The sequence below is a fragment of the Periplaneta americana genome, chromosome 3, assembly GCF_040183065.1.
Source record: "Periplaneta americana isolate PAMFEO1 chromosome 3, P.americana_PAMFEO1_priV1, whole genome shotgun sequence".
Taxonomy (NCBI): domain Eukaryota; kingdom Metazoa; phylum Arthropoda; class Insecta; order Blattodea; family Blattidae; genus Periplaneta; species Periplaneta americana.
The window spans coordinates 19,096,113-19,113,192 of NC_091119.1; the positions used below are offsets into that span (position 1 = coordinate 19,096,113).

Consider the following 17,080-nt stretch of genomic DNA (forward strand, 5'->3'; position numbering starts at 1 on the left):
AATACAGACGTTTGAGATGGGCAGGGCATGTAGCACGTATGGGCGAATCTAGAAATGCATGTAGAGTGTTAGTTGGGAGGCCGGAGAGAATAAGACCTTTGGGGAGGCCGAGACGTATATGGGAGGATAATATTAAAATGGATTTGAGGGAAGTGGGATATGATGCTAGGGACTGGATTAATCTTGCTTAGGATGGAGACCGATGGCGGGCTTATGTGAGGGCGGCAATGAACTTCCCGGTTCTTTAAAAGCCATAAGTAAGTTAAAATAGAAACATGACAGAGTTTAATAGTAATAATAATAATAATAATAATAATAATAATAATAATAATAATAATAATAATAATAATAATAATGAAAGCAACGGGAAGCTACCGCATATACCTTTCCCAAGAAAAACTGCAAACATGGCAAAAGAACTAAGGAAGAGACTAGAGAAGTGCTTTGTGTGGAGTGTAGCTTTGTATGGGGCAGAAACACGGACATTATGATGAAGTGAAGAGAAGCGAATAGGAGTATTTGAAATGTGAAAATAGAGAAGGATTGAGCGTGTGAAGTGGACAGACAGAATAAGAAACGAAGCTGTGTTGGAAAGGGTGGATGAATAAAGAATGATGCTGAAATTGGTCTGAAAGAGGAAAAGGAATTGTCTAGGTCACTGGTTGAGAAGAAACTGCCTTCTGAAGGGTGCGCTGGAAGGAATGGTGAACGGGAGAAGAGTCGGGGCAGGAGAAGATATTAGATGATAGACAACATTAAGATATATGGATCATATGCGAAAACTAAGAGGAAAGTAGAAGATAGGAAAGACTGGAGAATGCTGGGTTTGCAGTGAAAGACTTGCCTTTTGGCAGAACACTATGAATGAATAGTAATAAATGATAATGATAATAATAATTATCATCCGAAATTATATCAGTACACACTTAAATATTAGAAATAGTTTAAATTCCCAGACATACTCCTTATTCGGCATTGCAGTAAAAAGCCATAGCCATTCGTAGGGTCTCAGGTTTGAAGGATGGCCGGTTGTTTTGAAGACATTCCTGTATATTGAAAAACTCCTATCTACTTCAGCTGACGTCATGGATGGATACACCGATACAACCGGACCGCCCCTTGTAGACGATTTCAGGGTCACAGATTCAATTTTTGCTAGTCACAAGACATATCCATCTTGTATAATTAATTGTAACAATGAAATCAAAAGCACTGAAGTCAAAATTTTTCCCCTTGCAGAACTTTCTCCACTTTCGACATTGATTGGTACCCAATGTTGTTTCTAATTCTTTTTCTATTATCTCTCTAAATTCTTGTCCAGTTTTCCCTACATTTTGTTGCAAATGTTCTTCGAATGCTGCCGAATGGATTCTCTCAACGCTAAATAACTTCGTAGTTGATACAGTGTCGTTAAATAACCAAGCAAAACGAAACCTTATCGTAGTATCATGATTAGATCATGATTTAAAAACTTAATTCAGATCCGGAAGAGAGTATTGGTTGAGAATCAATGTTTATATTTTTTAGGTGTGGTTTTCAAGTAAATTTAATTAATGTACCAAATTGAGTGAGGACGGGAATTCAGTTCGGACTGAGATGTACGTAAAAAAAAAAAAAAAGGTAAAGGTATCCCCGCAACATACCATGAAGGCACTTGGGGGGCATGGAAGTAGAGCCCCATGCTTTCCATGACCTCGGCACTAGAATGAGGTGGTGTGGTCGGCACCACGCTCTGACCGCCTTTAACCCCCGGGAAGGACACGGTACTCAATTTTATAGGAGGCTGAGTGAACCTCGGAGCCGTTCTGAAAGTTTGGCAACGAGAAAAAATCCTGTTACCACCTGGGATCGAACCCCGGATCTTCCAGTCCGTAGCTAGCTGCTGAGATGTATGTACTGATCTTTTATATCTATAACGAAGAAAATTTTCGCGTTTTCTTTGGAAGAAAGAGTAATTTCTCATGCGAATTATCCGTAAAACCCGTCTTTGTAATTTCATGGTTTTCTTTCAATCTGGCAAAAATTCGTGGATATATTTAACTTAATTTTGGACTTCCATTAAGGGATTTGCATTTTCCATGCATAAAATTAAGTTTTTAACACATTTCGCGTATATCGTTAATACCAAAAAATCACACCCTGGATGTCCCTATATAAATTATTATTGTGTGTTAATTAAGTAAATTATATATTTATTAGATATATTAACGATTAATATTACTTTTTCACAAATACTTGAAATGTTTCATTCGCATCAGACGAAACAAATGTACTTCAGAACACCTTCGTAGATGCTTTGGCTTTCGTGCTTTCGAATCACCCTGTAACTAGCTTCCTCGAAAGTTAATGATTGTACCTGATTATCTGTCGGCAAGAGGCAACGAGCTCGAAAAAACAAAGGCGAAAACTGTCAAGTCATGATTGGCGTTTAACTTTCTTGTGTTCATAAGCACGGGAACTTATGACTGCAAGTCTCTCCTCGTGATAAATGGAGTGCAGGCTAATTATCGCTTGTCGATCACCTGTACTCACGCATCGTGCAGATAAACGCTCTAAAGGCTTGATTAATGGAAGTAATTTCACATCTCTAGTTGACTGTGCAAGTCTTAAGCTCGTTTAGTCAGTTTCAATAAATTAATATGATATCCAGTTTAACCACTGATCAGATCGGTTATTCACACCTGGTTTCAATGATTTGTCCTCTGTCCTCAAGAGTTAACTAGCGCTTGTGGCTATAGTTCCAACGGTCTTCTTTCGCTCCCCTACAGAAAACTGGGCTTTTACCTGCATCCTTTGCAACTGAGTATCTTTCTTTTTTGTCCAATACTATCTTGGTCTTGCAGATCTAGTATCATGGTAACCACATGATCAAGGAGCCATGCTACTAATGTATTCATAGTGTTAGTCATAATCTTCAAAAGAATGAGTGCTGGATGTCCTAATGACCCAATCCATATACTCCATGTTCTTCAACAACAAAACAGTGTCATTATTTGTGTATGTATTGGAGATTAATATTGCCCTGTGCTATCACTTGCTACTGATGCGGTGATGTCTTCACCATGATCATTACCGCTATCGTTATGATTATGACTGACATTGTCACGATCACCAACACCATCGGGATCATCGTTACCGCCAACATCTCGATCTTTACCGCCAACATCTCGAGTTACCGCCACCACCTCGATCGTTACCGCCAACATCTCGAGTTAATGCCACCGCCTCGATCGTTACAGCCAAATCTCGATCTTTACCGCCAACATCTCGAGTTACTGCCACCACCTCGATCGTTACCGCCAAATCTCGATCTTTACCGCCAACATCTCGAGTTAATGCCACCGCCTCGATCGTTACAGCCAAATCTCGATCTTTACCGCCAACATCTCGAGTTACTGCCACCACCTCGATCGTTACCGCCAAATCTCGATCTTTATCGCCAACATCTCGAGTTACTGCCACCACCTCGATCGTTACAGCCAATTCTCGATCTTTACCGCCAACATCTCGAGTTACTGCCACCACCTCGATCGTTACAGCCAATTCTCGATCTTTATCGCCAACATCTCGAGTTACTGCCACCACCTCGATCGTTACCGCCAAATCTCGATCTTTACCGCCAACATCTCCAGTTACTGCCACCACCTCGATCGTTACAACCAAATCTCGATCTTTACCGCCAACATCTCGAGTTACTGTCACCAGCTCGATCGTTACCGCCAAATCTCGATCTTTACCGCCAACATCTCCAGTTACTGCCACCACCTCGATCGTTACAACCAAATCTCGATCTTTACCGCCAACATCTCCAGTTACTGCCACCACCTCGATCGTTACCGCCAAATATCGATCTTTACCGCCAACATCTTCAGTTACTGCCACCACCTCGATCGTTACCGCCAAATCTCGATCTTTACCGCCAACATCTCCAGTTACATCCACCACCTCGATCGTTCCAACCAAATCTCGATCTTTACCGCCAACATCTCGAGTTACTGCCACCACCTCGATCGTTACCGCCAAATCTCGATCTTTACCGCCAACATCTCTAGTTACTGCCACCACCTCGATCGTTACCGCCAAATCTCGATCTTTACCGCCAACATCTCTAGTTACTGCCACCACCTCGATCGTTACCGCCAAATCTCGATCTTTATCGCCAACATCTCGAGTTACTGCCACCACCTCGATCGTTACAGCCAATTCTCGATCTTTACCGCCACCATCTCGAGTTACTGCCACCACCTCGATCGTTACCGCCAAATCTCGATCTTTATCGCCAACATCTCTAGTTACTGCCACCACCTCGATCGTTACCGCCAAATCTCGATCTTTATCGCCAACATCTCGAGTTACTGCCACCACCTCGATCGTTACCGCCAAATCTCGATCTTTATCGCCAACAGCTCGAGTTACTGCCACCACCTCGATCGTTACCGCCAAATCTCGATCTTTACCGCCACCACCTCGATCGTTACCGCCACCATCTCGATCTTTACCACCACCATCTAGAGTTACTGCCACCACCTCGATCGTTACCGCCAACATTTCGATCTTTACCACCACCATCTGGAGCAGTGGTCGTCAGCACTCGCTGAAATGTGCAAAGGATAAGCGGTGCCGTCCCGTGTGCACCGTCGTGCAGCAGGAAGAGGTAGAAGCATACCCGCTAGCAGCTACGAGTGCACCATGGTGCACTGTCTTCTCCGCGGGTAAGAGATGCTAGCTCCAGGGTGCTCTGTGCTGACGACCCCTGATCTAGATTTACTGCCACCACCTCGATCGTTATCGCCAACCTCTCGATCATTACTGCCAGCATCTCGATCATTACCGCCACTGTGACGATTATTATCGTCACTTTCATGATCATTATCGCCATAATTTCGATCATTACATTCTCCTGTCACGATTATTACTACCATCTCGGTAATCATTACCGTTATCTTCTCTATCATCATTACTGCTAACATCACGATCATCTCCTTCCATAAGGAGATTCAAGAATACCTTAAAAAGTTGTGTATAAAGTGTAAATAAAAATTAAGGTGACATTTATTTTGTAAGGTGGTCATGTATTTATTTAACCTGACGAGTTACTTCCTTAGTTTGAATTGTAAATTATTTAAAAATAGCTTGTAAGAGAGTCTTAGACTAGAAATGTTTAGTTTAAATGTAGTTCGTTTATAAGTATGAATAAGGGTGTAATTATTTGTCTTTATACTTTTAAGTATGATATGAACCTAAATCTGTACTGTAAATATGTTGTAACAAAATAGATATTGACGTAATTTAATGTATAATGTAGGCCTAAGCCTAAATCTAAGTCTACATATTTTTGTCCTCTTTTTTTTTTTTTTCGAATAATGTCCTCCTTTTTTGAAGCTTTGTGTCCTCTTTTTTATCGATGTGAATCTGATCACCCTAGGAAGGTGGGATATTATGCTTGGCACTGGATTAATGTTGCTCAGAATAGGAACCGATGGCGGGCTTATGTGAGGGCGGCAATGAACCTCCGGGTTCCTTAAAGGCCATTTGTAAGTAAGTAAGTGAGTTGGTTGATATCAGATAACGTACGGTATGTTTATATTGATTTAATGAATATGAGTGAAATTAATGTTTACACCAGTAAATTAACCACATCAATATTTTTCTTTAATTTAATTTTCTGAAAATACAGGGTGTATGAGGTATAAGTGCCGTCCTTTTCACAGTCGTCGGGGACGTTCTACAGGATCAAAAATGTTCATACAACATAAGGCCAAAACTTGATAGTTTTCCCAGAAAAAAAAAATCTTTTCTTATTTTAATTGCGTTATACTGCTTATATAGGTAGTAAAATTACGAAAAAATAATTAAATCAGTAGTTATATCTAGCAAAGAATTAATATTAGTTTAAATAAATATTTGTATGTTTTATTACGTTTTCGTAAAATTAAATAAAAATGTATGCTTAAATTTGTTAATATTCTGGCGTGAGAGACGTGGCAACATGTCAGCTGAGTTCAAGCTCCCTCTCCATAAGTCTACTGCCGAGCGGATGACAGTTCAGTACAGGGTATTCGATAAACAACTTACTATGTCATCCACAGTTTAGGAATATCATGTGTTATTAATTTATGGAGAAAGTCGTCGTAATTCAAGTGAGGCAAGAAGGATGTACCGTCAGCATTTTCCGCAAAGAAGGTTACATCCACACCTGTGGAGTAAAGATTAGCGCGTTTGGCCGCGAAACCAGGTGGCCCGGGTTCGATTCCCGGTCGGAGCAAGTTACCTGGTTGAGATTTTTTCCGGGGTTTTCCCTCAACCTAATATGAACAAATGCTGGGTAACTTTCAGTGCTGGGCCCCGGACTCATTTCACCGGCATTACCACCTTCATCTCATTGAAACGCTAAATAACCTAAGATGTTAATAAAGCGTCGTAAAATAACCTACTAAAAAAAAAGAAGGTTACCTAATCGGCGAACTTTTGTAGCAGTTTCTCTTTTCTCAACGATTATTAGAAACTTGGAGTCTCTTGCCCCATTTCGAAAATCACAGAACTAGAAATTTGTTTAAAAATGGTAATGCTTTATGGAAGCGGAAGGGATTAAAATGTTGCATTAGAAAAAAGTTCGTGTGATTTTGTGCAGTAAACCTTTATTGTTTCTTTTTTAGACATACAACTAAAAAAATGGAGCAATATTGTTAAGTAAAATGGAAATTTACCATAATGTTCTATTTATCAGATTGAAAGTTTGTATTTGCTGCTCGTTTTATGTAAACAACAGTTGTCATGGTCCGCTCCTGCATTAGAACAGAGCATCTGTTTTGTACCGGTATGTCTGTAACCGCTTGAGCTGTACTGTGCACTTGTAAACCCCCTCTATTCAGCAACGTTGTCAAACGTCTAATATTGTAAATTTTAATGATAATTAGGTAAATATTGCAGTTAGAAAAAAAATGTGAGGACTTTTTTCTTTCTTATGATACGAATAATCATCAGTTAAAATAATGGATCCCTTACACTCTGTATACGCAGGATTCAATTCTATAGTGTTGTGAATAATAGAGACTAGTTATTAGTGCTGGAACTGGCACTATTTTCACGTTATAGAGCACGGTAACTTATCGTACTGTGTATGATCTTTCAAGTAAACAAGGAACAAAACCATTAAATTGCTCGTGCTAGGAATAGCCTTCTAGAATAGTAATATGCGTTACAAGAGCAGTATGTTGAAGTTTTCATGTTCGAGGAAAAGTTTGAGAAAGCGAAACGTAGTTGAGCTTTTTTAATTTCCGAGAATTGAAAGAAAACATACCGCTCGTGTGGCGTACATTATTTTGTGCGAAGATCGTTTATTACATACCTGAAAGAGGAATTTCTAATTAGTTGCAATGAAATCTCCATCTTGGTTTCTGTTCAATGCCGGCAAATTTGCAAAACAAAAATATCTATCTTCAACATTGTTGCTTTAAAATGTTTTCTGTGTTTACTATACTCCAGCAGGCCGTGATATACGTCTGTCTTTTTTTTCCCCCCAGTCTATAAATGCGAACTTAAAACAAACTGTAAGGTTATGTAATGATTTATTTTTCATTTTAATATTTTAACAATATTATTTATATAACTTATTGCAGTAATAACATCGGCAAGTTTGTTGATTTTTTCACGGCTTCCTTAATGTTACTTGCATCACGAATGCAGTAACTTTAATGGAGTTGTAGAGTTTACTTAATTTTTGCAAATATTTAAAAACATTAATTAAGAGTGCAATTTAGGTGAAATTGCAGTGGTAAGTTTCCAAATTATTAATTATTACTATATTGAACGTCTCTAAAAATAATACGTTAAAAGTCTAAAGCAGTAAAATCAATATGTCACTTAAGCGGTAAGAAGAGGGAAATTGTTATGTGTGTTAGGTTGGGAATACTGAATGTGGAATTTTACATTTTCCGCGGATTGGTTTTGTGCGGAAACCAAGCAAATACGCACGATCTCGCACAAATATATATATACTACTGGGTTCAAAAAGTTCCCGGAATTTTACTACCATTTTTCGTATTAATATATAACAAGGGATATTATACATTTGTTTTGTTGGTAACATTCATGATGTCATTTCCTTAAAGTTTGTTGATAATGGCGATTGTTGGTTTTGAGTTGTAGGCAATTATTTATCATAGTGTTTTGTTTGTTCGTCGCATTTTGTAATTATGTCCACAGAGCAACGTACAAACATCAAATTCCGTGTTTTGTTACACAAAACTCCTGCAGGGACATTAAGATTGTTGGAAGAAGCATTTGGCGAAGCAGCAATGAAAAAAACTCAAGTGTACGCCTGGTATAAACGCTTTTCTGGTGGCCGCGATAGCATCAAAGATGACGTACGCAGCGGCCGACCAACAACTGCAACAAATGAAGCAATCGCTCAGCGTGTGCGTAATGTTGTAAGGGACGACCGACGTAAAACCATAAAAGAGATAGCAGCAGAGGTCGGAATATCAGTAGGAAGTGTACACAATGTTCTTCACAAGCATCTCAACATGCATTACGTGTCTCAGAAGTTAGTTCCGAAAATGTTGTCGGCAGAACAGAAAGAAACAAGAATGACTCTTGCTGGGGACATGATCAGTATGGCTGATGAAGATGGTGATTTCTTAAACAAAATTATTGCTGGTGATGAAACTTGGTGCTACTTGTACGACCCAGTCCCTAAACGACAGTCATTTGAGTGGAAATCGAAAACACCTCCTCGGAAGCAAAAATTTCCTAGGGATACTTCCAAAGGCAAAGTTATGTTGGAAGTTTTCTTCGATTCTCAGGGTCTCATCCACCATGAGTTCATTCCAGAAGTTCGTACTGTAACGAAAGAATTGTACGTAGAAATCCTCCGTTGCCTCCGGGACGCAGTGAGAAGGAAACGTCCAGAAAAGTGGGTAGAAAACAACTGGTTCCTTATGCATGACAATGCACCTGCTCATCGCGCAATTATTGTAAAGAATTTTCTTGCCAGGCACAACATAACTGCTTTGGATCACCGACCATACTCTCCTGATCTCTCACCAGCTGATTACTTTCTGTTTCCCCGTCTGAAAGGACGGAGATTCAATGCTGAAGAGGTTATCGCAAACGCGACGAGAGCACGAAGACGGGTTTCACAAAATGGCTTCCAGGCCTGCTTCCAGGAACTCTACACGCGTTGGCAAAAGTGTGTTGTTGCGGAAGGCAACTATTTTGAAGGGAATGCTGTAGAATAGTGTTTAAGGTACGTTGTTTCTATGATACTAGCAAATTCCGGGAACTTTTTGAACCTAGTATGTATATATATATATATATTTCCCTTCCTTTCCCCTTTTTTGTTCTCTTGATCACCAGATGAATTTATTATCATACCCTTTTTATTGTGAATTTTATTTTGTTTTCATATTTCCTTTTTTTTTTCTTTTTTATTATTATTTTATTACATTCCATTTTATTATATTCTTCCTTAAGTTTTCCATATTAACTATTTGTACTAAATGAATTGCTTTTATTATATTTCAATGTATTTTACTTTCTTTTTCCTATTATGGTATTATTTTCATGTTCTCTAGTGTCGATTTTGTTATGGTATTATTATTATTATTATTACTATTATTATTATTATTATTATTATTATTATTATTATTATTATTATTATTATTATTATTATTATTATTATTTGTAATATGTTAGTATTCTGTTCTTTAACTTTTTGTTAAATTTTTACTGCTTGTATACTTTGTGACCTGGTAGAGTGTAAGAGAAGGCCCTATGGTCTTAACTCTGCCAGTATAAATAAATAAATAAATTATCAATTTATCTTTTAAGTAAGCGAGGAACAAAATCATTAACTGCTCGTGCTAGGAATAGCCTTCTAGAAATAAAGCTTACAGCATAATCCGTATTTGTGGAATTGTGACGCACTTGTAATTAGGTTTTATGTGTAATAAAATAAATTGGCTTCAATGGGAATTTCAGTTTCGAGTGCTGCTCTAGGTACAACTTGTTTCTGAAATTAGATTACGCGTTGCTCGCTGTTTCGGTTTTTGCTATCACCCCCCGTCACCATGCAGACTGGCGTTAATCCCATTGCTTTGATAGATTACCATAATTCACGCTCTCTTCCGCCACTTTCTACAGAACTTTAGAATATTTCCATTGCAAAGTAGGCGAGTATGTGTGTGAGGGTGTGTTTTGTGCTTATGAATGAAATCCAATACCCATAACGGACGATGGGGTAGGCACTCTGCTCCATTATCCTGCTGGTGTTTCATTTCTTTATCCAGCGCTCTGGTTCAGAGAAAACGTTCCTCGACATACTTTGAGTCTAAAGCATCTTTGTGCCTCTTTGGTCTATTTTACAATTCATTTTGTCTTCAGATAAATCTATTATAATATACTGTAATGAAAAATATTCAAGTTCAGTCTATAAGATTTATCTATTTTGCAAATGTTTATTTGCTACAACATTGTATATAGAATATTAACGTTTTCGTCTTTTCGGCATCATCAGATATTGTTAAGAAACACGTAATCTAAACCTTGAACAAAAAAAAATGTACATTGTAATATGTATGACAAATAGATTTTCATGAGTTTTATTGTAGTATGTCTTATAAGTAAAACGGTTTATGTAGAAAAAGATTTCCAAGAAATATAAATTTGGAAGGTCGATATGATTGCAGATACATATAACTCATGTTATAAAACACATATGAAATGATTAAAATGACAAGCATATTATACTATATCTTGCATTAAATTATTAACAAAATTACGAATGTCAGCAATAATTAATATTGGTGGAAAGGACTTAATTGTTAAATTTTATAATTAATTATGAGTACAATGGTGAAGTAATATCAATGTATTTAAAAGATAATTTATAAAATCAATAATAGATGATTAATAAAATTAATAATAATAATGATAAAATTTGATAAAATCTTATGTGTCGTATATTGCCATGCTGTTACAGTTGATCCTTAGTAGTTGTTTAGCAATACATTTGGCTGTTCTTCATTCATCAATCTTTTTTTTTTTTTTTTTAATATGTTGAAGGTTTAGATTACGTGTTTGTTAACAATATCTGATGATGCCGAAAAGGCGAAAACGTTAATATTCTATATACAATGTTGTAGCAAATAAACATTTGCAAAATAGATCAATCTTATAGATTGAACTTGAACATTTTTCATTATACTCTTTGGACTAATCTCGTTGCGTGACTGGCTTCCAGAATCTGTCAGTTCACTGTCCTCGTGTTCACTTTTGACATTGTAATTAATTAAAAAATGTTATTGTATGTATGTACTCAAACTTTATATTGTCTCTCACTTAAGTAAAATCTTATATGTGACACCTTCTTCTTCTTCTTCTTCTTCTTCTTCTTCTTCTTCATTATGACGGATTAAGCTTGCAGCCTGTTCCGTCTTCACTCCAGCCATCTCTTTCTTAGTCTTCCCACTTCTCGACTTCCGCCTGGTTTATATTTTAGTATAAGTTCTACTATTCTGTCATTTTCCATTCTTCCAATATGTTGTATCCATTATTGTTTGTTTTCTTGTATACGATAAGTAATGGAAAATATGTTCAGTTCTGTTCTTACACCTTCATTTCGTATTTCATCTAGTAATATGCAACCTTTTACCTTTCTTAAAAATTTCATCTCTGCAGTTTGTATCCGTTGTTGTTCTTTCTTGGTTAAGGGGTTAGGTACAGCTCACTCACAGCAGCAAAATTTTTGGAAATATTCAACATTTTTTTCCTCCATTACTGTATCTTGTACAATAATGAAAACACTGTCCTCATGCTATATGAAAAAAAAAATATATATATTTTTACGATTAAAAAAAAAAATATATATATATATATATTTTTTTTTTCAAAATTCAAAATGATGGCAGTTCACTGTGCAGTGATGAAGCGTTTTCCTCATAACTCATAAACTTTTTAATTTCTCTCTCTTTTATTTTATTGCTGAAATTCATGTTTACAATATCATGCTATTTCAACTACATTCCTTAATAAATAACATGTATTTTTTTGTGTTAGAAGAAAATGTGATATTTGACCGTTTTAAAATGAATTTATTTATCAGACATTCTATCAAAGGTAGAGAAGTGATTTTGGATCATATTGTAGATATGACATGCATAAATACACAAAAAAGTTCATCACAGAATGTTGGATAGTTTTTGAGTTATGAGGGAAATGCTTCATCACTGCACAGTGAACTGCCACCATTTTGAATTTGGAAAAAAAAATATATATATATAATTTTTAATCGTAAAAATATTTTTTTCATATAGCAGAAGGACAGTGTTTTACACATACTAATTTTCATTATTGTACAAGATACAGTAATGAAGGGAAAAAAAGTTGAATATTTCCAAAAGTTTACTGCTGTAAGCTGTACCTAACCCCTTGACGTCCATGATTAGCTTCCATGTGTGGCCTTTACTTTGTAAAACTTCAGCTTGTTTCTTGTCTTGCTTTATTTTTTAATGTTCTCAGAATTGTACCACATATCATGTGACACTAGAGACTAAATTAACTGTTCCTAAGGCCGGCAGCATAATGCATCGGACATTCTGTCTCGCACGGGACAATTTCTTCTCGGACCGTCCGATACCGGACAAGACTGTTTTGGACTGTCTACTCTTAGGATTGTCTCGAATAGAATTACGTTTTCCCATGCACTGTTACTCTCAATTTTGACATGATGGCAACCCATGACCAAATTGCAACAATGATCTCTTAATTGTATGTGCTTGGAAGAAAATCACATATAGAAATTGACGAACTTTGAAATAGTTCCGCTAATTCTCAATAGGTGACGGGTAAAAATGTATTCGGGAAAATTCTGAAGTAGATTAAGTATAAATTATTCTCATAATTGACATTATCAGCGGTTTCCCGCTAAATCTATTGTTCTTTTTACAATCATTAGAGGGGAATGAAATTTTGAATTTTATAATGCGAATATTTTATGTATCTACTATTGGCGACACTGACTATTATCTTCGCCATCTATTAATAGAAGTAATAACTAAAGAAGCCACACTTACAGCAACAAATTATCGATCACTAGTAGTTATCAGATATCTTTGTACCTGAGAACCATATTATCGTAATTCGGAAAAAATAGAATTTTTGCACATAAATGAATGAGCAACGATTCTATTTAGACCGATACTGTCATATATTCAGTATTTTTGTTAGAAATCGAGAAAAGTAGGGTTATAAATAAAACCTGACATTAGCACTTGTTTTGAAGATTTGTATTTTTCGTCTCTCCTGTAAAAAAAAAAAAAAAAAAAAAAAAAAGAAGAAGCAAATTGTGACTTGCGATAGAATGGTAATAAATAAAAAGTCGTCTCAAGTAAATATCGACATAATATAACCGAATATATTACATTTTATTTAACTAACTCATGCTTATTCTGTGCTTGCAGGTGAAGAGGCCCCGGACAGATCCAGACTTGGACACTCCGGAAAGAAGTCGGTAAGTGAGAATTCATCTTATAGCCTATTATAGTGCCGTTCGTGGATAGAAGGAGCACAGTCACTGCAGATGTAGAATTTTATAGAAGTGATTTCTCATTTGATATAGATAATTTAGAGGCTAGTCAGCTTATCCCGAAGCATTTAATCTGTACTGATCCCACTGCTATACCTATTTTAAAACATCGATTATGTTACACAGTTAAACTAATTCCACTTAAACCTGTACGTTACCGGGAACTAAAATTCCGAACGAGTAAAGGCTAGTTCACAATAAACCGGGTACGAGAACCAGAATGAAAACGAGAAGCAGAGGACGTGAATATGAAAATTTTTGATTCACAATAAACCGAGAACGTAGACGACTATGCATATCGATATGCATGTCAATAACGATATGTAAAGTCGATATTACGCATTCTGATGTTATTTGTGTATAATTGACCAATGGCGTTCTCTCATGAGTACAAGGCAGCCAACATAAACACAGCTTAACCAACTTCGAAATTTCAACTGAAACATTTCATTAGGTACGGTACTATAAATATGCCCATGCATCTTATTATCACAACCTATTTTAAGTCTACCATAACGTAACATAATTAGAGAAGAAACATTTGTAATAGAACAAAAATGAACACAACAGTAGTTATTGAATTGAAGCGTGAATATGTAGTGTGTAATACAACCAATACAGTAATAAAATATGATTCACTTACGATCGGTGTTCAAAGATGCAGCTATTGAAAGCCACGCATTCTCCTTCATTTTCACATCTTTATACGAGGCGCGCTGATTATCGTAAACGTGAGGATTTTCCTCAACACTCAATATTAGAATCTCATCAAATAAAACTTGCTCCATGATGCACAGCACAGAACAAAATAATGCATAGGTTATGTCACGGTCTTCTTGCTACAAAATATATGACGACAAAATAGCTTTTAGATGGCAATAGAATGAATCTAGTGGGCTGTGATCGGAAACGTGAACGCCAAAGTTGAAATTTGGTCAACTCTCCGTTCCCGATCCCGGGCTCCGGCAAGCTTTTCGTTAATTGTGAATGCTCACATTTAAATGTACACATTTTAACAATTTTACCGTTTTCGTTTTCGTTCCGATTCTCGTTTCCGGTTTATTGTGAACCAACCTTAAATGATCAGTGGTTTTGGCGGGAACCCTATCTTTTAAAGACAGAGTTATTTTTACTTCATGGTATTACAAATCAAGGACACAAAATTCCTTCAGTGCTACGGATATTCTTCGTGCTCACAATCTTCCCTCCTCAATCGGATTTGAAACTGCGAACCTCTGACCCAGTAATAAGCACGACAATCACAACACCACTGACTTCTTGTTTGGTGTACGAAATTGTCGGCACCTCACGCCTCCGAATTTGCTTCTCGCAAGGAGTAAAATCGTTAGTTCGTCTCGACGAGAATGGCAATCGACCTCCGTCCGATACAGTATCATATTCTGTACGTCAGAGTAAATTATTGTTGACACTTTGCCAAATAATATGTCCCGCTGTCTGTTTTTATTATTACCGGCGTCATATAGAATTGCCAGGAATGCTGAAACAGGGAGGGAGGAGTCGTTTGCAGGATACAGCGGAGCACAAATTAATTAGCACCGGCAATGAGTAATTGAATGAATTTGGCCGGGCCTGGAAGGAAATGCCATGGTATTGCCCACCGCAGCGCCTGCCACTGGGTGTACACATCAAGAGGATTCTTGACTCTTGTCAACAACTTCAAACTACAATATTATCACGTCTCGTGTTCTTACCGAGTTAATAGGGTCTACGAGTAACGGGACCTTGCATCTGGATCTAACTATTGGAGACATCGATTTTAAAGTAGGTATTAAATACTCTTAAAAACAACTCAAAATGCCACACTTTTGTCGTGTTCCTATATGTAAAAACCAGGGAAAACCTTTTGTCTTCATTCAGGTCCCGAAATTTATTTTAATTTATTTATTTAAATTTAAATTTAAATATACAGGATAAAGAATATAATTACAAACAAACAAGAGAAATAGAAATAAAATAATGCAATCAATATAAAAAAGGAGGTTACAGTAGTATTAACAAAATTTGAGACCGACTGAGCAGTTCTCGTGATCGGTCGCAGTTCAGATATAATATTAATAGGCCTATAAGAGAATATAAAATAAAATAGGAAATAAAATTAAAATTACAGTTACAGAAATTATATAATATAATATTAATATAGGAGAAATATAGAAAAAAAATAATAATAAATAAGTAAAACAAAATAGGAATTAAAATTTAAATTACAGCGGCAATGGAATTATATGAGGAGCATCGTTTCAAAACGTATTAAGTCCCCCAGTGGACGAAATTAAATTTGTTACTTTCTATTTATTTATCTTTCATGCTGTGATGCCTGATGGTTCCAAGTCGCCATATTTGTAAACTGTGAAACCAGTACTTAAAAATGGTTTTGTGTAGTGTTTTGAAAACTTCTCCGGCTTACGAGTAATCCAGTTTTTCGTCGTTCGTGTAAGAAAATTGTAAGGGGCACATAATACGTTTTGAAACGATGCTCCTCATATAATATAATATTAACACTAGAGAAGAATAATATCGCACGTGAAAAGTAGGACTATATATATATATATATACCTAGATCAAATTTTCGGACAAAGAATCTTAAATACGCTTGCTTTTAAGGGGAGAGGATGGTATATATTTTTTTAACTTTTTTCCTATTTGGTGTAAAATATTAATTTTTTGTATGTAGAGAGCTCATACTTGTGGCAACTCAACCAAATATAAATATTTTGAAAAAAATTATTTGGGGGCCCAAATTTGAAAAAAAAATATACCCAATGCAGAATTGTATTAAAACCGATATTATCTAAACCGTCTTTAAAGATAGATTCAAACAGTTTTTTGCAATGTATTTGCAAAAGCATGTTCTACAAACTGTCTGTAACAGGATTTTGATATTAGTCCCTACGTTTGTAAAATAAACAATTAAAATTTAATAACACTTTACTGATTTCCTTTCTTGCAAACAAACGGACGTATTTTTAAAATGAAAACAATTAACAAAATTCTATTACAGAGAAAAGTTTCCTAATAGTCTAAAGACTGTGTGTTCTAAATTTCATGCATGTATCTTTAATAGTTCAGAAATTATATCCATTTTTGTCTGGCAGTGTAGCAAAAAAAAATTAAGTTACTGGAAACCGATAAAAGGGGGCGTGTGATTTAAAAATCCATAGCGCAGGAAGTTTAAAAATGACGTCTCAACATCCGATAATGGCACAAATACCCACAAAATGTTATGCAATGCATTCCACACATATCAAAGACTATTTTAAAGAAAAAAAAACATTTTTTGAAAATTTAATTTACCAGAAACAACAATAAAAGTGGGCGAGTCATTTAAAAATCCATAACGTAGGAAGTTTAAAAATGGCGACTCAACATCCGATAAAGGCACAAATACCCACAAAATGTTATGCTATGCATTCCACACATATCACAGAGTATTTTAAAGTTTTTTTTTTTTTCAAAATTTACTCATTTTTCACCAAA

At 36.1% G+C, this 17,080-nt stretch overlaps 1 protein-coding gene across 1 annotated transcript in view; it reads left to right on the plus strand.

Annotated features, from left to right (window-relative positions):
* eya (eya transcriptional coactivator and phosphatase 2) overlaps positions 1-17,080 on the plus strand; it is a 630,584-nt gene that overhangs the window by 442,341 nt on the left and 171,163 nt on the right. The window contains exon 3 of the mRNA XM_069822274.1: positions 13,461-13,510. Coding sequence (XP_069678375.1) covers positions 13,461-13,510 — 50 coding nt within the window. The remainder of the gene's footprint in view (positions 1-13,460; positions 13,511-17,080) is intronic.